This window comes from Apiospora phragmitis (genome assembly GCF_038363925.1).
Source record: "Apiospora phragmitis strain CBS 135458 chromosome Unknown utg000011l:1.0-3236445.0:1.0-3240683.0, whole genome shotgun sequence".
NCBI lineage: Eukaryota > Fungi > Ascomycota > Sordariomycetes > Amphisphaeriales > Apiosporaceae > Apiospora > Apiospora phragmitis.
The window spans coordinates 1,959,571-1,982,243 of NW_027117411.1; the positions used below are offsets into that span (position 1 = coordinate 1,959,571).

The following is a 22,673-nucleotide window of genomic DNA, read 5'->3' on the forward strand; positions in this document are numbered from 1 at the left end:
CTGTCATATTGAAGCTTGAACTGTATGATAATTCGTCTGGAACCCCTATTTTGGCCTTTTGGGGAGACTGAAGGATAGCCGACCGATATACCTCTCACGTACATCCGACTTCTCCGGCCCCAGCTTGACAAGCGTCCTCGCAGTGAGGGTCGGCCAGATGATGGAACTGATCGGGAAGTAGTCGTCATCGTGCGTGGCCACCTCGGTGTAGCAGTCGTCCCAGCGATCCCGGTAGGCCACCGTCGTCGGCCGCAGCCGCCGGTGCATCGGCTTCGGCCGCCCCACGAAGTCGCACGTGTCCTCGAACACGGCTAGGCTCGACTCCTGGGCCTGGAAGATCTCGTCGAACACGGTGACGTGCGCCTCCATGGGCGGGAACGAGGAGTCGTCCGTCAGCAGCCGCGCGGCCTCGGGCGACTGCAGCATCGGCACGACCGGGTCCCAGCCCGTCACGGCGCACCAGATGGCCATGTACGCCTCCTGCAGCGCCGTCACGGTGCCGTCGTTGGGCGGGCGGGCCAGGCCGATGCAGAACTTGGACGCCGGGATGCCCAGGTAGCGGCTGCCGCGGCGGCCGACGCCGCAGGGCCGGAACTCGGGGTCGAAGGACCAGCCCATGTCGTTGTCGTTGTTGCTGTCCTCGTCCTCGCCCCGCAGCGCCGGGCTCTCCTCGAAGGGCAGGTTGAAGCTGCAGTTCTCGACCGAGAGCACGAACAACTCGTCGGCCGACACGTCGACGACACGGTGCACGACCCGCTCTGTTGCCGGAAGGGCTGCCGCCGCCGCTTCTTCGCCGTCACTACCACGGCGCGGGACTTCTAGTGGCATCATGGAGCGGAGCAGACCATCGCCGGCACGGACGAACAGGCCGCGCTTGGGGACGGTCAACGTCAGTGGGATGCGCTTGTCCTCCGGGATGGCACACACGGATCTGGCCTCGCGGCAGGTCTGGCGCAGGGAATGGCGAGCCTGCCAACAGGAAGGATCATACTCGGCGACGTCCTCGTCATTGTCGTATATGTCCATACGACGCAGGTCCAGGTAGAGGGAGGGGGGCGAAGTGCTCCGGTTCGCACCCCGGATGGTCATTTGGAAAGGTGTGAAGATTGAAGAAGTTGATTCCGGGTTTCGGAATGGCGGCAGAGAAGATGTGATGACGGATCTCAGGCGGTAGTTGGGTGAAGCTGTGGAATACCGGAGATGCTTCAGACGATACTGACACCGAGGCAGTGTCTGAATCCTGCTCGGGTGTGGGCGAACTCATTGTTTTGTGTTTTAACAAGTAGCAGAGGCTGTCTTTATCTACCTAGTAAACAGCTTGGATGGGATGTGGTGAAGAAGTGTAATATTCCGATCCAACTTGTCGAGTCGGAAATATTGTAGGATGAGAATGTGTCAGTATGAATGCATCGTTCTTATAGAGTTGTCAGTGTTTCACTCAAGGTGTACAAGATCCCGGGGTGCCACAAAGACAAGACGTCACAAAATAGTGCACCCGCGCTGGCCTAAAGCTTTAGTGGTGTGGACGACCCCACTATAGTGCTGGAGTTCACAGGGTGGACGGTACAGGGATGCAGCCAAGCCCATCACCTAGCGCTTGAATGTCAACAGATGCCGTCAATATCCAATGAATCAAGCGTGTTTTTTGACAAGAAAAAAGTCCAATTGGAACATAACCACAAAAGTCTGGACGCGACGTTCTGTATATACTATCTACAGCCGACCAACTAAACAACATCAATCGCGAACCAGACTGCTTTGGATCCTTTGTACCGATCCCCGACGCGTTTCCTTGGTTCAATCTAGCGAGGAACAGCTGTACAAGTTGCGCAAGGGAGGGGTGACAGCTTCCTGCATAACACACACAACATAACCGAATTGCCAACCAACCAACTTTGGCAACAACTTGACTTCTTCTTTTCGCTAGAAACAAAATGCCGCCCAAACGAAAACGCGCCCCTCCTCCTTCACCTCCGCCCGAACCCGTCGTTTCGGCCTCTCCCAGTCCCGCTCCCGCCTCCGAAGACCAAGACGAAGACGCCGGCAGCGACAATGACGAGAACCCGCTCCCGACCCTCTTCAACACCACCTTCGCCCTCTACCGCGTCTCGCCGCTATACCTCGGCCCGGAGCGCCTGACCAAACCCCGGCTGCAGGCCCTGTCGAAGCGCCTCCGCGACAGCCTCGTCGGCGACGTCGTGCGCGGCGTGCAGGTGGGGCTCACAGGCTCGTCCGCGGCAGACGCGACGCTGGGCCGCGCCGGCGTGCTCGAGAGCGTGGGGTGGCGCTGGGTCTCCTCCGCAAGCTGCTTCCGCGTCGTAGTGGCGGTGTAAGTCGCCAGACGAGGCGGCGACGGGAACGAGATGGGAAGTGCCGAACTGGGTAGTCGAGAGGAGAACGCAGATGATGGTTCCGAAAGCGAAGAAGACGACCCGGATCGAAATACCGATGCCCGGGCGCTGAGCGTAGAACTGCGGTATGAGAACAACACCTTCGCGGCCTGTCTCCTACCCCGGCTCTACAAACACGACAACGACGGTGCCGAGGACGAGGAGAGTGCTGCTGCTGCTGCTGCATCTCAATGGACATCATCAACCCGCGCTAGTGCCAACCTCGTCGCAGACCAGAAGCAATTCCTACACCTGCCGCTCCTGCTCTTGCGTATGCCCACGTCGCTGCGGACCGTCCTCAACGACTTCCTCGCCCGCACCTTCGACGTGCGCATCCGGCCCCTGCGCCTCGGGACGCGGCCCCTGGTGTCGAGCTGGGCGGCCTGGCACGCAAACTCGGGCGTGAGCGGAAACGGCGACCATGGTCCCCGCCGGGGACTGGCGAAAGACGTTGTTCTCTCGTTGGGCTTCCACGTGCTCGACGAGCCTACGGATGCGAAGAAACAGCAACAGACAGACCCATCAGAAGTCGTCGATCCGGCCAAGAACAACAGTAGCAATAATAATCACAATAATAATAGCACGGGCGAGATTACTACAAAGCCACTGGGGCTCAAGGCGATAGACATCATCGTCCCCGCGAAGAAGTGCGCCGCTTCATCCGCGCCGGCCAACAAGCCGTCCAAGACCGCGACGAGGAGGCATCAGGACATAACAGGAGGAAAGGCGAGCGGAAAGCTGGCGAGCAAATCTCAGGCCCTGGTTCCGAGAAGACAACGATGTCTCCGTCGCGCCGACGGAAACTGGCCGGAGGTAAAGACGACGAAGGCTGGTCCTGGCGACAACTCCCAGAAGAAGAAGGAGAAGCAACAACAACGTCCCCAATAATAAAGGAGCCCTTCACGGAAGCTGTGAGCCTCTACCTAGACCGGCATCTCGCCTTGAACATGTTCCACCCCGGTGTTCGGATCCTGCGAATCGCCTGTGAGGGCTTCGTGTTATCTGAGGGAGGCCGCATCAAGATGTTCATGCCACCCTCTGAAGACGGCAGTAGTTCAGCGTGGAAGCTATTGGATGGGCTCGTTGAGAGAGCTCGAGGTCGGGATTGGGGATCTGTGCAAACCATTCCTGGGTTATAGAGAGAAAAAGAAAGAGAGAGGGAGGGGAAGGCTCAGACGACAGACGAACACATGTGTGTTGTGTATAGTGGCTTGTTGAACATTGTTTGTTATTATACGTGTCACCCTCTAGGAGTTACTGGACAAGGAAGGATACGGTCAGGCTTTGAGTTAGGCAGTTTGGAATTGAGATACCCCCAAGTAGGAGGACTTGTGCAAACATCTTGACCTTTCTTCTATGCCTTCAAACCCCCTCACCGAAGTATGAAAGGATCATCAGTATGCGAATTGGTGAGCTGCACTGTCAAAAGCAGATACGAGAGATAAGGCGAAGGACATGCATGCAAGTTGACTGTTTGTCATCATTCGTTCGTTTTGGGGGTATGTATGTATATACTTATACATAGACAAACACAAGTCTACACACTCCGGCAACCCCAAGTAACCATCGCAATAGCTGAATCAGTAAAAAAGGGGCCTTGGTATCTCTCTCTTCAACTGAACCCCTTCTTCTCCGTGTTTTCAGCCAGAAAATCTCACGACCGCCGCACCACTCGCTCCCCATGTCCATCTATACCGCAAGAAACAGCAGGCAGGCAACAACAGTGTATCCGCCGGTAAAATATGCAACTGGTGCTTTCCATCGCCAAACCAGAAAGGAAGTCAAAATCGAATTCTCCTCGCAAAAATCCATCGCAGAAGTCGTAAGCCCTTTCTGTATGCTCCCCCCCCCCCCCAAAACACCTTTCATTGCAGCCAAAGACGAAAGAAAACAAGAGCGCATTCAAGAAGGTCACCTAGATCCTCAGGCCACTACACCATCTACGCCCCCGAGAAACCGACGAACACGGCCGATTTCCAGACCATCCTTTTCACTCTCGACGGCTCGCAGCAAACCATCGATGACCTCGTCGACTTGCTGCTCGGGTACCCCAGAGCAGAGGGATACGACTCGTCGATATTTGACCTCGACGTCTTTGCTTCGGCCTTGGAGTGTACCCACAGCTTTGCGCGTCGTTTCTGCTCGTAACCTGAGGGCTTGTGTCCTTGCTCGCAATAGGACCACACTAGGGAGGCTCGAAGGGTCTACTGTTTGTGTGATAAGATCGGTCTCCCAGGCGCTGCTATTGGGATCCATAGGTCCCTGGCTCTGCTCTAGGCGAAGTAGACGACTTTGCTCCTCATCTCTGCCCCGTGATAAGTTGTAGATCTTCTGCCGTGTAAGCGACTGCGATTTCGCTGCGGTTTGAAGAGACTCCAGTGTCCGTTTTGCGTCATTCAGTTCTGTCGAGGTGGTCCTGAGTGAAGCATGAAGCGTATCGATATTCAATTGCTTGTTCTTCAGCTCTGTTTGAAAGCTCGACGACGTTTCGTTCAGAAGATGTGTTATCGCTGTGTGTGTCAGTGTTTGTTGGTTTGGTTGAGGCATTATAGCATCGGAAGACTTACAGGTTATGATCTCGTCACTGCTCTCACGGCTCTTTTGGTTGTTGGCAACGACACCGTTGGTATCGACAAGATCACCATTGAGTCCATCCTCGCCCGCGTTACCACCGACGCCAAAGTCTTGTGGCCGTAGTCCAGCTTTGTTCGAAATGCCTGGATCTGCCCCCACCTCAAGCAACTGTGATATTATGCTCCTGTTGCCTATCCTAGCAGCAATATTCAAGGCTGTGTCGCCAGCTTTGTCTTGGGCGTTGACAATCTCGCTCATGAACCGGCCTAGATTTATCCTTGGTCCAGCGTTACCATTGCCATTGGTGGTGGCCTGACTGCTCGGTGCGCTACCCTGTCGCACGACCCATTCCAGCAGGCTCTCAAGATAGTACCGACTTGAGTGACTCCGACCTTTCACTGCACTCGTCACAGCTATATGGTGCAGCAGTGTCCGGCCTTTGCCGTCTCTGATTTCGATTGTACTGCCGAGTACATCAAGCAAATCAGGGAACGAGACTGTGTCCGAGTTGTTCGTGACACCACAAGCCCTCATAAGGGCGGTCTCACCAGCTGCATTCACACGACATGGGTCTGCTCCAGCTGATATAAGCGCTCTCAATAAGGGCAGTCGCGCTAGTGTGGCCGCCCAATGCAGGGCTGTGTGACTGGAGGAATCTATAGGGGCGTCGAGATCCAGGGGAGTGAGAGTTTGCAGGGCCTCATGCTTGGAGAAATCCTTAATGTTAGCATCAAGAAAGAGGCCCATTAGCATACTACGCTTCTGCTCCGCCTCAGGTGATACCTCATAAGGGAGAGGCTGCAACGGGACGCCGTCATCCCCTGGATGCATGTTGATCCCAGCGGCGGAGTAGATAAAGGACTCGTTGGGCTCAGTGGGGGAGCCTGGGAACGTATTGGCGTAAACCTCCATGGACTGCGATGCATAACCGAAGCTGTCCGCCGGCGTAATAACCCTCTGACGTTTCCTGGCAGGCTCGTCGCCGCCTTGAAAGATGTTTGTGTTCTGGGTTGAATAAGCCGAGTCCACATTGCCGTAGTCGGAGGCAAAACTCTGTTGCGAGTTGCCGTGGAAATCGTCAGCGTTTTGCATCGATGATTGGCGACTGCAACTGGGCGGTCTCGCAGAGCCATGGCGTCCCTTTGGGCCCGGCGAATCAAGGCGAGCCTTGCTGATAGCTGCGACTGCGTTGGAAGCTGAACTCGAGATGTTCTTGAAAAATGTACCAGACAGACCATTGGTCCTCGAATCTGTGACATTATTCTGGTTGTTGTACATGCGCTTTCTTTGCGCAGCCATGGCCTGCTCCTTGGTCGGGGTATTAAAGTCACCCCTGCCGGCAATACCTCCATCTTGGCCCATGTCGTATGTCAGCAGAGGACGCAAGATTTCCTCGACACCATATTGGCGGCAGACTTCGACGCCACGTTCGAATTTGATCCAAGTCCCTTGGTACTTTCCATAGCCTCCTTGGACCTTTTCGTGCTCGCCCGTCTGTATTTCTTTCTCGAGGATCTTCGTGCGCTTGCCCTTGTCGACACCGGCCACCTTGAGGATTTGTGTCGCATTCAGCCAACTGTCGTTTCTCCGACGCATGACTGCTATCCCGTGGACCTCCATCTCGTATACGTCTACGCCGAGTACACAGCCTATGTTCGAGCAAAGCAAGTGTTAGTGCGAACAACATAGAGATGACGGCTCTGCTCCATATTTTTCATGATGCAGAACATGGGCCAATAAAAGTAGACTAACCGAGTAGATGTTGAAGCCATCATTTGGCTGTTGCTGGCTGTTGCTATGCGACAGGCGTGATTGGGAATCCGAAAAATGGCGGAAGACCTGCGAAGAGGAAGGCTGGGTCATGGTGAATGACTGCTGTGACGAAGGTTGCGGTTGCGACATCTTGGAATCCGAAAGATGTGCAGTGGCAGCATTCAGCGTACTACTGGAGGAAGCTGCCAACGGCTGGGATGCCGAAGCAGAGGAGGGCGCACGAGGCGCCTGGGAGAAAATGGTCGACGAATTGGTGGCCGCCGAGGGATTCCGATTGTGAGTGGTGGGAGTCGAGGTTGTTGAAGGCGAGGCCAGCGTCGTGGAAGCGCCGGTGGGGACTGTGGTCGGATTGGTGCTGATGCTAGTCGAGGCCATTCATTCAACCATGGAAGTCTCTCTCTTCTTTAGCGATAAGTATATGTATCTGTCTCGGCGAGCAATCCAATTTCAGGACAGGCCGTGAAAAAGAAAACAGACTTCCAGCAGTACGTCAATGGTTCGGGAATCCGCTGATGTTGCTGTTCTTAGATTCTTGCTTATCCTGTGCATGTGGTGTGGACATGAGCCTGCCAAGATGAACGACATGTACTTGCGCCGAGGTTGGGGGGGCTTGTGCGAAAACCGACGTCTTGCAGGAAACAAGTCGACACAGCCGTATGCCAGCAAGAATGGGATTGTAGTATACTGCAGGACGATAAAGGACTTGTTGAAGCTCCGAGTCGATTGTCGCAACGCAAGTGTGCAGTGTGAGGGATAAGCGACAGAAGATGGTTGGTTGGCTGGCCAAATCAGGGCAAAAGGTGCAGTTCAGTGCAGAGAGTGAGGATAGGCTGGATGACTTATGGCAACACCCACCGGGTTCAACAATGCCTGTGTGCTATGGATCGAGCAAAACAGATCGATCAATTCTCACAGGCCCAGTCTGGATATCTGGACAAACAGCAGCTAGAGCTACCCTTGAGCTGGAAAAATCAAGCCTACGTCCAAAAGGAGGAATTCAATTAAAGTGGTGAGCGTGGAAGAGCGTGTCAATCTCGTGAGACCGTGACGGAGAACGGGGACGTGTCTGGTCGTGTCGAGGCACGGAAATTGGATTTTGGGGGAATGGAGGAACAGGCTCGTTACGCGAAAGAGGCGCGCGCACTCTCACTGAGAGAGGATTGATTGCTGCACGCACGCACTGATGCAAAATCCAAGGTTGCTGGGGAGTCTTCCGAAGGGGGCACGGACCGTTGCTTAACAGATTTGCTCAGTGAGGGAGCGGGGTTCATTGGCCGTCAGCTGGGAGTGGGGCATAGAGAGGGTAGGCTATAGGATCTAACGCTCTTCGGTTAGCGTGCTTTGAGACGTTCACACCCATCCCGATCTTCTCACCTTGGCTCACGCGAGATCTTATCAAATGCTCTGCAAAAGGATTGAAGTAGGTTGATAATAAGTGGCCTGCAAGCATTTGATCAGTTCACCAACTTCTATAACTCCCCCTTTTCACAGCACAGGATATACCTCCCTTGACCATTGGATACGAACTGACTAGAAGTTGTGTCTCATCTAATCTCTCCGTTGGTCTTTTCAGTTGCGCAGAATCATCCTTCTTTACCTTACATTTGCCAATGTTCGTAGCGACATAGGACTTGGGTGCTACACGAGTCCCCTTGTCCCCTCACACTTCTAGTCTCATGCCACGATGTCGATCCGACTACCCCATCCTGACTCTGCCATACACCTATACCGGCACCTCCTGCGCGAAGCCACGTATGTCCCGCCTTATTGCCGCCCGTGGCTGACCGAGAGAATCAAACGCAGGTTTCGCGACTGGCGTAGGCCCAACCTTCACGAGGCCCACCAATCCTTACGCTTCCTCCGTTCTGCCAACTCTGGTCATATCAATCGCACGCTCCATCTCTGCTTCCTGGCATCCGGTAGGCTGGGAAAAAGAAAACGTCAACTAGCAACCTCCTTCTTCAAAAAAGACCCCGCGGAAGATTCGGACGCCCTGGCGAAGAGACCCTTATTCTCAACTGCGACGGCCGCACCGAATCGTTCGAATCGCAAACCTCGACCCGAAGAAGCTCCCGTCCTAACCTGGCTGAATAACTGGGACATCGATAAGGTTATGGCAGTTGCGGGAGCCCAAGTTCGGAATTCCCAAACCAACTTTCCAAAGCAGATGCGCAAAACAATTGATCCCGCGCGGGTCCTACCCAAAGTGAACGCATGGGGTCAGGTGTTCAAACCGAGACTGGTTGGACGAAAACTGCAGAAACACTATGCAAAACTATTGGCCGACCTGATGCCCCCGATGCCACAAGGCGAATGGGACTTGCTGCAGGACTTGAGTTTGGGGCAAGCAGAACCGGAAATGTTTAATGTTCCAACAAGACGAACCGTCGCCACTACACCGGTCGCAACCCAGGACTCCTCGACAGACACCACCCCGGAATGGAACTGGGAGGAATATGTCACGAAACCTGTTCGAACTGTTGAACGTAGCAATTCTCGCGCGATCAAGTCATTGTCTGGTGCTTGCGATTCGGACCCTCGCGGCCAAGGCAGACCTATAGGAGTGAAATCTTTCTCGCCTAGAAGGCTTCGGCGCAGTATATACAACCGCGTGTGGGAGGCATCCCCAATCCTGACCTATGCCAAGGGCAAGGAGAAATTCAAGGTCACGTTCGGAGGGACACGCCGCGAACTATCACCTGCGACGACCTCGGACCTGCAATTTTTCTCAGGCGTCGACACGAAAGGCACAGTGGCTCATAAGGGAAATGGTTGAATCGTGCGCTTTAGTATGCCCTCTTTTTGATCTATATATACCCTGGGGTTTCACAGTAAACGAGACGAGACGGGCGCCCGTTTCAGTCCAGCAAGCTCGCCAGCTTTATCAAAGCCTCTTTCTCGACCCGCATGCCAACCCATTCGTTCTGCGGTATGGCGCCTATGGACTCGTAGAACTTGATGCTGGGCTCATTCCACTTGAGAACCGACCAGTCGAGCCGGCCGCCTTTCATCGCCTCCACCTCTCTGGCCAACTCGACCAGCAACCGCTTGCCGTAGCCCTTCTTCCGTTCCGTCTCGCGAACGTACAGATCTTCGAGGTAGACACCGGCTTTAGCCCGCCACGTGCTGTAGTTGTAGAAGTACAGCGCCATGCCCACGGTCTTTTGTTCTTCGTTAAAGAGGACCAAACAGCGCGCCGGTCGAGAAGGCGTGATAGGCTCGGTGTTGGGTGCGGTCGACGTCGAGGTGACGCCGTCAGGGGCCAAGGCCAAGGTGTCCAGGAGCGTCGCCTCGGTCGCCTCGACGGTGTGGAGCTCGTGCTCGTAGTCTGCCAGTTCGCGGATCAATTCTAGGATTGCAGGCACGTCTGGTTGGTATTAGTCTACAATGATGCCATGGCAATTCGAGAATCCAAGATGTGTACCTTCGCGCCGCGCATGGCGTACTGTACAAGCTGCTGGGGCCATTATTACTGTAAGACCTATTACCGCTTCCCGGAGAGCTCTCTGTAAGTGGTATATGGTGAGGGATGAGGATGGTAGTGAAATAAGTAGTCAATCGTATGCACTAGCATACAAGTCAAGCTTCGTTTGGTATGCGCTGCTTTATGTGATGTGTGAAACATCGCACGCCCTTCCAAGCTCCTCTTGCTTGTCAAACTACACCCGAACGCTCATGTTGATAGGTTAGTGGGGGTGGTTTGCGGCGCACGGCAGAAAACGACCCTCATCCAAGCCTAGCATGTCCCGATCCCCCCGCAATACGGTGGTCTGAATCGCCTATTTGAGGCCATGTTAGCGTCACCGCCTCCTCTTTACTTCATCCTTGGATCGCTGCCGAAGTCGGCTTTGAGGTCCCATTCTGTGCCCTATACGAGCATGAGGGATATAACATTCCATGGGATCATGTTTTTACACGAGTCATTCGCTTATATCAGACCTACTCCCGGAGAGGTTACTGTGGCTCTGTGTTGTGGAGAATACATCATCACCCACGCTCCTTGTACCCTGCTCGGTTTCGAACTCTTGCTCTCAAGTCCTAAGCAAATATATCTACTTGACATCTACTTCCCACTGGAGTAAATGATCTCTATGAATACTTAAGCACAATGGCTGCCCGTGATTAGCTAGTAATGCTCAGTAATAGCCCTCGGTTATTGTCGAGTGATCTCCTAGCTTGTTCTTGTATATAGTGGTTTAATCACAATAATTTGGCCCGACTTTGCTATTAAAGAGTAATTTCCATGATAGATATCGGAAATGTTTTAGAATATCTATAGAATACGAGTCTATAAGCACGTTTTGCAGCACAGACTTATTTGTTACTATCTACTTATGTTGCGAAGCTTGACAAAAATGGGAAGATAAGTAGGCAGGAAGATAGAAAGAAGGACATCCCATCACAGCACAGCGGCGAGCCCCCGGTAATCCGCCGGGCCCTGAGAGTATACCGTGCAACGGGGCGCTATGACCTCCATTCCTGTTCCTTGAGGCAAGACGCGGGTTTCCGGGTCCTCCGGCCGCGTGACTTGGACCAAGGTGCCTTACCGGTTGGCCTCGATGGCGGTATCGGCCGGCAGTACGTGAACCGCCCACGATCGCGTCCACTCTGCGAGTGCGCCAGGTTGGACGTGTAAGCAAAGCAACGCGTTGACTTCCGACCAGTTCGTGTTAATGATGGATATGCCGTTGGGGAAAGTGTGTACGTGATGCATGACAGCGGGAGCGAAGGGTCGTAGTAGATGTAATTGCTGCTTAACCGCGAAACATGGAGGGCTAATTTATGGCACATGTAGCTCTGGTCCTTCGCTAGAAGTGATCTTGATGTACCCGCCGAACACGGGCGCTGTGCACGTTTCTCGCGTCACGTCCGATATGGTCATCTGACCCGGATTGATGTAAGTGCTGTGATGCAATTGCATCGTAGGGACTGACGAGCCCGGTGCCCTGCTATAGCGTGGTACCGAGAGCATGATCTCGCCCAAGACCCAGCGGACGGGCCTCGCGGTAGTTTGAAGCAGCGCCAGGATCTCCGTTACCGAAAGCTCGAGGAATCGTGATTTGACGAGGGCATAGGAAGCGCAGATGTAGGGTTTCGCCATGCTGGTCTCCAGCGGCCACGTCGCCAGTGTGTGCCCTGCTGGCGACGCGAGCCGTGGCTCCAGGATGTAGTCTAGCCATACGGGGCCCATGGCCGAGTAGTAATCGACCATGCCGCCGACTGCCTGCTATGGGGGCTGGAGGAGGAGTTGCTGGCGAAGAGGACCTTATACTCTTTGCCTTCGCGTTCCCCGGCGGCTTTATAGTTGCCCATCATCGTCTTGCTTGCGTCCACGTCGTCCACGTCGACAACAGTGTCGCTCCTCGTCATGGAAGAACAAACCAGCACCAAATACGCGTCAAGCTCTGCTTCGTGGGCTACACCAATTGATATCGTATCCTTGCTTGGCTCCAATGGATCGAACCAATGATGCCTGCGTCAATGTTGACTAGTACTTTTACTGGTCGGGCTGTGAAAAGTGGTATACCAGCAACATAGGCACCATGACCGCCGCTGTATTAGCAAGTAGCCAGGGGATCCGAACTCTCCTGACTCTTTCCGCCGTCCAGCGTCCAAGGACTGCCCCTCGAAGAGTTTGTACTCGGAGCCATTACCTGCACCGAGCGCTGGATTCATATAGTCGTCACCGGTATCGATAATACCGATCTTGACGCTTTTGCCCTTAATTCCCAGAGCATGGAGCGTCTCAACACCCCCATTCTAGAGAGCGGAGTTGAGGTTGCCGCCTGCGTCGGGCTTTATAGGCTTGGACAGTCGTTCTGGCTCGAGCCCTGTGCCATCATATGCATTCGGCAAACCGGTTAACAACGTAGACTTGGGTCTCAAGTTTGGGTTAGGTATATACGCATCATCAACCGGCTCTCTTCTAATCAAAACATCTTGCGTAACAAACTTCACTATGCAGGCTTTGTCGAGTCCGCTGTGTGTCCATGCAACCGAAGCCAGAGCAATGCATGCCGTAATGAAAAGGGCAATCGTGGTGAACATGAAGTTGGATTAATGCACCTACTACCCCCGTTCGATTGGACACATGTCTCAAGCAACATCCAGGTGACTGTCCCTATTTATGTGACTGTAAAAATATTCAGCTGACCAACCATACTGGAAGCTCTAGTGGCTACAGGCGTTCCTGGGATTATAACCTACTGGACCTCAGAGGCAGGCATGCGATGCGAGCTTACCGAGTCGCAACAGATGTAAGAGTTATCGAGAAAGGATAATATCACGCATGAGATATCACTATCAGTGTGTCATACCTAGTTGCCCCCTTATCTCCCATGCAGGATCTTATGGGCCAAATCTTGGAATCTCGTTGCGGAAGGTGTGATACAGAGACCTACTTGGGATCATCAGCTGCGGTTATATGATCATGTCACTCTTAACAATAGGGCTGACCACCGAGTTCGCGTCCGACCTATGCCAGCCGAAGAAGTCGGCTCAGTCCCTCTTCCCAAGTAACAATATGTTGCGTCTTTTGTTCTATTACGTACTACATAAAGGAGGCCAGGGAAAACGCACGTCAAACAAGCAAGGTAAGATGTCCACTTCGTAATCCCGCGTATGTAACTGCGGCACTTTCACTTGTGAAAAACTCTCCCTTCATCGAGTGTTCATGATCTCGCGATATGTGCTTCTGTCGGCTATCAAATACAGCACCAAAATTGCTGATACGATGAGGTCAGGGTCCATCCTACTGCTGCTTGGCACCTGGCAGGGAGGCATCATGAATCGGAAGCTAAGGACTATCCGGATGAATGCCCCCCCTGCCGGGAGCTCTGATAAGCTGATGATTACTGGAGCGGCAGCCCAGAGCCCACCCTCTGCTCCAAATTGCTTTGAGGTATTGTAATCACACTCGATGGTGCTTGTCTTTGCATTGACTCTTTGAATTTTCAGTAACGACTGGCGGGAACCTCGGCACCCTGAATAAAGGCAAGGGGCTGCGATTGTCGAATTGATCGATGGCCGCTTTCACAAATGATAAGAGAATGGTCACTTTTCGTACTTAGTGTATCATAGGAAATTCTCTGGGGTTTGATTGCACAATGGCGGACGCATATCCGGCGTTGGGTCTAACTATTCTCACCCAATGGGAACTCATGCCCGCAACTCTTTACTTCAGGGGTAGAAAGGCTTGTCAATATATATAGTATTAGTTGTTAAAGAACAAACATCTGCTGCGTAATGAAACATCACAACGAATCGTCATGTTGACTAGCACCTTGCTCACTTCATTTCGAAGTGTACTGGCGGTCTAACAGTCCCAAAATTGTTTGCTTCAGCTTCCATACGAAGCAAACGTGAGTAATAGTATTGGCCTCAAGGCTAGTATCGTCCTGTTAGACTATAATATAAGGAAACAGTAGTCATATGTATAGTATCTGTATCAATAGTGAGTGGGAGCTTCTCACCCGTAATATGTATCATCACTAACATCAATATACATATACCCCATTCGAGTGTTCTTATTCATCTAACCATGTATGCCCTCAGCAGAGGACCACATCATACCTACAACCAACCATCATTCGTAACCTTGAAGCCTCAGAGTTACCGTCTTTAGTAACGTGCCAATTCATAACGAAATAGGCCTCATATCTGTGGAAACAGGCACTTTGGGGGGCTTATATGATATGGGGATGATTATCGACACAAAGCCATGACAGGAGACCCTGACAGATTATTAAAACGGTTCATACATCATACAAATCTCCTCCCTACTTTTACCGGATCAAATGGGGCTCAGCTGACTGTTTGTGCATACAGAGCCTCATGCTTAGTAACCTTTCAAACGCCATTCTCCTTTTATCATATATAGTAGGATGGGAATGTCATATGAGATCCTCCTCCATGGACAAAAATGAAAGCATCTCGGCTAACTACCCCTTCACACCAGGAGAGAGGCTGTTCTGCTGGTTGACAGAAGTTCGATTTCAGCAAACGTTGGGGAAGGATTGTCCAGTCAGATACGTGTGTGCAACGAACGACCAAGGGGCTTCAACTGCTATGTATAGCCCTATCCGGATGCACGCTTTATTCTCTCATACCACAAGACCACAACATTAAGAAGGTTTTATGACACCAATGTGTCGATCATTGAAGAGTCTTCCAAAGCTCCGTCATCATAGGTAATACCAAGCTGACCATGCATCACATCAGAGGCTCAGCCAATGATAGCCTTCTCCAGCATATGATATGACATTGATGCGGCAGTACTTTTGGGGCTGTCAAACTATTTAAATTTGAATTCACCTACTAATACCTACATTGCAGACGTGCAAAGAGGCGGACCAGCCTTGTTGAGCCGGGAATAGCATCAACCGGTATTCCCTTTTTCTTACTATCCTGTGCTGCCGGTCGAAACGGCTTGGCATGTGGCAGGACTTTCGGTGGCCATCGCCGTGAATCCTCCAGACGCACGCTGCCCTCCTATCAGCGAATCAGATGTGTCACGTAGCACGCTCATACTCACGTCATCACTCGGCCGGGATACGTGGTATTCACTAGTCTAGCCCAACGATTGCGAAAGACGGTTATGTGCTATGTTGTGAGCGGCCCCGCTAGCTTCAAGCCACCGTATATTGGGATGGGCGGTTGCCACGTGGATGCTCAGGGCCAGCCAAAGACGGTCCCGACGTTTCTGCTGCTGCTCATCCTCGGGCCAACGTCTGATGGTCGAGGCCGAGGGAAGGGTCAGCTCCACATACGATCGACCCGAATCTTCCTAGCTGCGCTGGTGGCTTCACCTGACAGTTTCATTCCACAAAGGCTAGAATCAGCGATCCGACATGGGTTGGCTTGGTGATCAGGGGCGGCCTCGTCAGACAGTCAGTCAAACAGGATATACGGCCCCAGGGGTCAGGGTTCATTACCACCATCCAGACAGTCTTGTCAATATTCGACAACGCCATGAGGATTAGAGTTTCAATCAATAACATATTGGTGCTAGTCATCATATCATGGTGGAGAAGCATCTGCTGTAAGAGGACGATCCGGGATCACGCGATGATGGACATGCCCGTTTTCTCTTCCGTTGTCCGTATCTTGCATTCAGGCTAGGCTGGCTCGAGACAAGCCTATCCCCTTTCTCTCAGCTCTCGGTTCACACCCCTGGACCTCTTCTGGCAGCTGGGCTGCGTCGGTGAGGTGGGTCATACTCCTTTTTTCTCACCTTAGTTGCCCTATGTCCTCATATGATTTGATGGAGCCAACTCCTAACCAATGTCCGAACGCTATGAAATTTTTGGGGGGGGGGGGTGGGGAGGGGGAGGGAAAAAGCAACGACCTGTGGCTGACAAAAGGATCAACCACGCATGGAACTACCTGGGATCGGCGGACAAGGGCTGGCCACCGTCCAGTGGTATGGCACCAATAGCGGTTCTTGTGGAGCGAAGGGTCTGAAAATCAGATGCGTGTAGCCGTAGTGAAAGTGAAAGGGCTGTAATGTGCGGACCACCCCTGCTCACCCCCTTCTTCTTCAGACTTCTTCTTCTTCTTCTTCTTGTCTCTCCCCACCAGGCTGCTCGGCCAGGGGAGAGCCGATAGCGGTAAGTAGTAGTAAGTAATGGCTTCTTGCCCTTGCCCTCGCCCCCGGAGACACATCCGGACTTTGTTTTCTCTCTGAACTTGGTCAACCTTCTCCCACCAATCTGCCAATCTCCATCCCATTGTGAGTCAATTGAAGTTTGTTTCCCTTCGATGCACCAATGCAAGTCAATGCCATTTGCTGTCAGTGAGCTTACACATCGTATCGTGAAACCTATCCTCTGGAGCTCATAAGACATCCGGGGTCATTAGCCTCTTCGTGTCCTTCTCTCGTCCTTCTCTGTAACGAAGAGAGTTTTGGCGTCGAAGGTACAGACCGATGATGGCCAGTGATTTGGTGTAATCTAGAAGAACGAAAAAAGAGTATCATCGGGTGCGTCATTTAAGATCAAGCACTGCGTGATCTAGATCCAGCGAGCGAGAGGGCCCACGACCGACGGGTGCTTGCATAGGTAGCTTAGGAAACGTGCTTCTCGCTCGCCTTGGGGATCAGGGATACCCTTCGTTGGGCATCCCATTGGCTGCCTCCCTCTGCGCAATTCATCGGTCGCACACGGTTCGCCAATACCGTGTTGCCTTGGTATACTTGAGAGGGTCAGGGATACGAGTAGTATGGGAACATCGTCGTTGTTACAAACCACGGTTGTTCAGTGAGCACAACACCCACGTGCGGTCCGTCGGTCGGTCGCGGAACGCTAAGACATGGCTGCTGCGCTTGCAATGCCAGGTTTCATATTCGATCCTAATGGGAGTTAATTGAAGAGGGATACTGATCGGAGACGATTTGGGATTCCTTCACACTGTCCAAATTTCCCAGAGTCGGCCCATTCTGAAATGTCGACCCACGCCACCTAGATTGAGGAGGTATGAGGGAGGCGAATCGATGACCGAAGCAGCGACGGCAAATGCCGCCGGCTGCAATGGGAAAAGTAATATAACGTCAGCTAGTTTCTGTGGGGGAGAAGAAGGATGCAAAATCTGTTTGTATGTATCTGTCTATCTATCTTGGTGGATGACGGGATACTACTACATCCTTACCTCCTTCTTGGACCCCACCGGCCATGTTGCGTTGCATCCTGGGACGGATAGCCGCATACGTTGGAATCGGGTGCGATGGCGGCCGTTGGCTCTTTCTGTCTGCCCATCCTGTCCTGGGCCCCCCCTTGTCCTACTCTACTGGTACTCCTCTTCCCTGCCCTTCACCCTGGTAACTGCTTCATTTCCCATAGATTCGGTAACAGCTGAACGGCCAATCGCAGTCGCGTCGCAGCAAGGAATTTGCCCGGATTTCTGTAACATCGCCTGTTCCCCCGGAACCTGCATCTTGCGTCCGTAACTCTCCTGTTATGCACACACGTCACAGCAGCCCTCTTTTTTATTTTGATATATCTTGACAAGTATAATGTCGTGCCCCGTAACCAACATCTGAGCCACTTTCGCCTATGCTGCGGCTACAGTCGACGTACGATGCATGTTCGGTGCTGCATCGGCGGCGGCCTACATTGATCTTATGTGACTTCCGGCGATTCTGCCCCTGATTCGTGGGAATGCATGGTCGAGCGAATTAGAGTTAAAGTTTTAGGCCCTGGTCCGAGTATAGTGATGCTTCTTGGGTGATGATTATTACATGTATGCACCAGTCTCGTCACAATCACTCAAGCCCACATCGGGCTCTCCAAGATTTGGTATCGTGACATACAGGAGTCCCAAAGTCTTTACCTGGGTAAAACCCCCCTATCGAAAGGTAAGTAACGAATTTATATGCATAGTCAAACGGAGATAGCATGGCCTGCAAAAGGAAACGTCCGGACCCAGGTAACCTTTTGAAACAAGCCATCATTGATGTCCCGTTCCACTGGGTCGTACACTCGCGCGCATTTGATGAATGTACCTTTCTCTCTTTCTACCCCCTCACTCCCTCCACCGTCGTCCGAAAGCCGGGTAGGTAAGCCATTACAGAGGGGGGAGGACGGGCACGTAAGGTTGTCTGATGGTTGCACCGCATTTCATGCATGTCTGCTACGGACGTAGAAAAAAAAGGGCTTTGTGTGGACGCTGAGATTGGGCAACACGCGCATTGCTGCAGGATCGAGGAACCTACCGAGATGAGGTACCCGAGCACGGATACCTGCTCGATTGGGAACCCCCTCCGTGGTACAGAGTGGTTGTAATGTCCATATTTGGAATATTGACGGCGGAAGGATCACGTCCTGACATCAGCAGAGCAAGGTTATCTATCATACTCAGGAGACTGGTAACAAAGTGAGTGAGTGCATGGCCCACGTTGAGCGTACGCGTGCATAGGTAGGTAACAAAGATGCCGATGGCCTGAGAGCAGGCGGTACACTAATGCGGTTATATCTGACCACAGTATACTGTCCAGACAGGGTTATAGTTGGTTCAAACCCAAACCCGTCTATACCGCTATTTGGTTGCATATTCGGCGTTGACCTCGAGCACCCGCCACGGATAACGGCATTTTAGATCAAGATCGCGTACGAAGGCCTTCAAGTAAAGATCCTCTTAGCATGACTGCGCATGAGCTGCGTTGACATATATATAAGATATACTAAGGGACCAAAGCCAATGAGAATTCTGCCAAGCTAGGAACCATGCATTGTTGTTGAAGAGGTCAGGTTAAGGTGCACTGAAACAGGGTACCGGCAGTCTGTCTGAGAGCTGACTGTTTCAAACCCGATCTGTTAATGGGTGTATGTAAGATCTTTGCTTACTATAGTTCGGAGCCTGACTAAGCCCAGGGGGGAGGACCCAAAAGCCGAGCAGGTCACTCGCTTACCATAGTGTCTAGTTGACATTGTGTCCCCGGAGAGGACAGTCGTGGCGAACTGCTGATTCATGCATTGCAAACCCATGTCGCTTGTTGCAGAAGTCCTCTACCACACGGAGCGAAGAAAAGAATAACGCCCGAAAGGTGGTTGGTTTATGCACAACATCAGAAACCAGCATACTATGACGCTAACCCATAATAACAAGGCTGCTTCTGCGTGTGCTGGTGCTGTAAGGGAGAGAGAAAAAAAGCATGAGACGACGCGTGTCTGCAGGTAAGATATCTCACCCTGTCCTTCGGTTATGCTTCTAGGTGCAGCTGGGCCAAGCCCTACGAAAACAAAACCAAGATTCTGGGTTCACCCTCGTGGGTGGCTTACATATGGGCTGTCACTATACGAGCAGGCAAGAGGAACCTTGAGAGAGAGAGAAACTGGTGTTCGGCACCTGCCCATGGCTTGGCTGTCGTGGCCAGTCGCACAGCGTGAGATCCAAGGGGGTTGTCTGCCGGCGTGACCCAAGGGCCAGGATAGAAGGGTCTCAAGGGAGACCGCGAGATCTCAAGGATTTAATATCCACGTGCATGATCTCGAAAGCAAGTACGCGATGTCTTTCGTTTCTGGTTACCAAACTGGGCCGAGGTACCTGGTTCGCCTAAATAGATTAAGGGGGAAAAAGCGAGGCAGATAGACGGAGATAGAAAACGAGAAACAAAAGAGAGGGAACCCGATCGCAGGCTACCTATACCCAGCTCGACTGCCATGATCACACCGCATCGCATCATGGAGCGGAACGGCCATTCACGCATCCGATCCCATGGGCTCTGCATATATCACGCTGCAACGTGGCCGTGAGGCGCAATGCGTGCCATGGAAGGCTATTCTTGCCCACATTTCGGAGGCACAATATCGGGGCTTGGAAGAGAAGAACCATCGGAGTATGGAATAATTAACCCGGGATCTCCTTGCAAAGAAAAGCTTCAATTAAGCAGCAGATCCTGCCTCCATGCATCGCGTATATGATACCATTATTGCGTTAGTCCTTGCGCCCAACGGCTGCTTGCAGCTCGCTTTTTGCCCCCCTTTCTTGCTTTGCTCGCGCAGAGGGGAAGGATAGCAGCACAAACACACACATATCGGGGGATCTTGCCGGGCTTTCCTATGCCTCCCGCACGGCCTCCTATTGCATGCTTCGAATAACAATAATGACAGACTACGGAGGGAAAGGGGCAGTTTGTACACCAGCCAATAGATCGGACACATTCTCGGCCTGATCCGAAGCTGTCTTGTGTGGCTGCTGCTAGGCCGTTGCTTTTGGGGGAGGATGGGCGGAGGAGAACCAGTAGACACCACCCACCATGAAGTCAGCTGGTGCATTCATAAGAAACGAATATTGTTGCGCGTAACGCCATTGTTCAATCAGGAGACGAGTTTTGTTTTTGGCTTCTGTTTTCGAAATTTGCATTTCCTTCTAGTCAACGTTGTGAACGTTGGGGTTACGTTTCATTCGTTGCTTCTCACCAACGGCCTCGTTGCGCGCAGACGCGGGAAGACCATTCGCTGCGTACATAACGTAGCCCGTACCGCACGTACATAACGCATATGCTCGAACAGGGAGCGGGAGAGCTACAGAGCCCCCGGTAGGTGCAGCAGTAGCCGTAGGAGAAGCCGACGGACGGAGGTTTTCTGGATGGGACCCCCGTTTTCCCAAGCCTACAATGGGTCGATCCCAGCAGCACGGATGATGGCCGAAGCCGACAGTTGTATGGTGCGCGTGCATTTTGGTTGTAGGGGTTGCGGCAAGGGGTGCGCCCCAGGCGCGAGCCGCAGCGGCCTGAGCAGACGAGGGGGATTAGCAAGGGCCGTTGCAGCCTTGGCGACATATGCTGCGACGGGCTATATGTGAGCCGCGTTATAACAAGCAACGATACTGCCGCCGCCGCTGCTGCTGCAGGAGAGCTCGCTGCTACTGACCGCTTGAAGGAGGAGAACTAGGTTTGTGGCATACATGAAGAATGGCGAACTACTGCTGCTCCATGCGTGGTGTTGCCCCTTAGTGACAGGCGGATGACGATAGAGAACGGCGTCAGTGATGATGTTTACTTGGCCAAAAAACAAACCAATGGCTTCATTGACCAGTGAATGTGCAATTTTGACTTTGGCTCTCAGTCAATGCGCTATCGCCGACCAGCCTCACCCACCAACCCCCCCCCCCCCCCCTCCGGGCCACCCCCAGGCCACCTACACGGTCCAAGTGGAATCTAGGGTATCGCAGATTCGCTCCTCGAATGAGTGAGCGAGCCGTTGCGGATCTGCGCTCTGACACTTCCACCTCCTCTCCAAAAAGGGTCAAATGAGCCAGCCAAATGGCGGGGCCGACGACGGATGAAAAGAAGCGTTAAGGTTAGTTATCTGTGCTGTCGCCCGCGGCAAGTAATGCACTGGCGGCTCTGGGGATCAAATCCCTGACCTGGACGGCACACGGATCGGAGGCTGGGCAAGTCGTCCAATACAGCCAGCATAGACAGATCTATGGGCGGGCTGCGATGTACCTCCACTAACGATGCACAAGAAGTACTTGATCATCGTTTAGCGCGATATGTGTACACGTATCCCGACATGATGTGCGGATGTCAATCAATGGTCGCACGGTTGGGCAATCGATAATGAGCTTATTCTTAGCTAGGAGAGCGACGGTACAAGCCATTGGATACACACCTACATCATGCCTGGTGCCTGTCTGGCCCCCATTGGCTGCGGTCGCCATTCCTTCTCTGGATGTGCAGTGCAGTCGAAACAGCATACCCCCCTAAGCCTTACACCTCTGTATACAGATTCAGATGGAGTACCCCACTTACGCGATCGTGGCCATCGTCAATTGCGATGCGCGCGTAGAGGGAATCTCCAGCATTGAAAGAGTACATAATTTGGTCGCCTCGGTTTCTCTCGGTTGGATAGACAGGTTCTACGGCCGTACGAACCGGGCTTTGGGATTGGTGCGACGACACGCGACGGTGAGAGAGGCAATGGAAAGATGGACGTGTGCGAGGGTCGCTTTTTGAGACGTCAGGGGGTGCGTGAGGTTGTATCCGGCCTGCTTTTGGAGTGTAGTATCTGTATTTTAGAAGGAGACCTAGTAGTAATAGAGGCAGGCAACATTCTCTTTTCCCATGGACGATGCACCGCCTTTTCCTCAATGCTGGGCATGCAGAGAGAGAAAACGAGAGAGAACCGGTCACTCGCCGTCGTCGAAGTCAAAACAGCATGCTACCTAAGTGCCTATGTTAGCAGACGGGAAGGCACAGGACTGAGTGTGTAAACATAGAAAAGAATGAAAGATCTGCCTGTCTCATCCGCAAAGAAGTCCTCACCTCCTTTCAGGGGCCGGTTTCGATCAGCGCATAGTATGTAAGCTGGGGGATGAAGTCGAATTTAGAACAATAGCCTTTACGGGGTTGAAGTCAATGCCGTCCTGAGTTTTTGTTAGCTCGATGTTGCTGTGTCCCGCACCCTAAGCTTCGAGTTAGTTGCCTTTTACTTTAGT

At 52.7% G+C, this 22,673-nt stretch overlaps 7 protein-coding genes across 7 annotated transcripts; 2 read left to right on the forward strand and 5 right to left on the reverse strand.

Moving 5' to 3' along the window:
- Positions 1–45: 45 nt before the first annotated feature.
- Positions 46–1,089, reverse strand: PG994_013368 (uncharacterized protein; the record flags this gene model as incomplete). The annotated part of the gene is made up of 1 exon (XM_066864777.1): positions 46–1,089. The coding sequence occupies one exon, from the start codon at positions 1,087–1,089 to the stop codon at positions 46–48; it is 1,044 nt and encodes a 347-aa protein (XP_066709738.1).
- Positions 1,090–1,934: 845 nt separating this feature from the next.
- Positions 1,935–3,529, forward strand: PG994_013369 (kinetochore complex Sim4 subunit Fta1-domain-containing protein; the record flags this gene model as incomplete). The annotated part of the gene is made up of 3 exons (XM_066864778.1): positions 1,935–2,329; positions 2,387–2,943; positions 2,994–3,529. 3 exons carry the CDS (start codon positions 1,935–1,937, stop codon positions 3,527–3,529), a joined length of 1,488 nt encoding a protein of 495 aa, XP_066709739.1.
- Positions 3,530–4,313: 784 nt separating this feature from the next.
- Positions 4,314–6,866, reverse strand: PG994_013370 (uncharacterized protein; the record flags this gene model as incomplete). Its single annotated transcript, XM_066864779.1, has 3 exons — positions 4,314–4,900; positions 4,958–6,512; positions 6,717–6,866. The coding sequence occupies 3 exons, from the start codon at positions 6,864–6,866 to the stop codon at positions 4,314–4,316; spliced, it is 2,292 nt and encodes a 763-aa protein (XP_066709740.1).
- A 1,555-nt stretch (positions 6,867–8,421) lies between these two features.
- On the forward strand, positions 8,422–9,513 carry PG994_013371 (uncharacterized protein; the record flags this gene model as incomplete). The annotated part of the gene is made up of 1 exon (XM_066864780.1): positions 8,422–9,513. The coding sequence occupies one exon, from the start codon at positions 8,422–8,424 to the stop codon at positions 9,511–9,513; it is 1,092 nt and encodes a 363-aa protein (XP_066709741.1).
- Positions 9,514–9,595: 82 nt separating this feature from the next.
- On the reverse strand, positions 9,596–10,204 carry PG994_013372 (uncharacterized protein; the record flags this gene model as incomplete). The annotated part of the gene is made up of 2 exons (XM_066864781.1): positions 9,596–10,104; positions 10,162–10,204. The coding sequence occupies 2 exons, from the start codon at positions 10,202–10,204 to the stop codon at positions 9,596–9,598; spliced, it is 552 nt and encodes a 183-aa protein (XP_066709742.1).
- A 1,313-nt stretch (positions 10,205–11,517) lies between these two features.
- PG994_013373 (uncharacterized protein) lies at positions 11,518–12,107 on the reverse strand (the record flags this gene model as incomplete). The annotated part of the gene is made up of 2 exons (XM_066864782.1): positions 11,518–11,961; positions 12,003–12,107. The coding sequence occupies 2 exons, from the start codon at positions 12,105–12,107 to the stop codon at positions 11,518–11,520; spliced, it is 549 nt and encodes a 182-aa protein (XP_066709743.1).
- An 8,493-nt stretch (positions 12,108–20,600) lies between these two features.
- PG994_013374 (uncharacterized protein) lies at positions 20,601–20,909 on the reverse strand (the record flags this gene model as incomplete). Its single annotated transcript, XM_066864783.1, has 1 exon — positions 20,601–20,909. The coding sequence occupies one exon, from the start codon at positions 20,907–20,909 to the stop codon at positions 20,601–20,603; it is 309 nt and encodes a 102-aa protein (XP_066709744.1).
- Between the last annotated feature and the right edge of the window lie 1,764 nt (positions 20,910–22,673).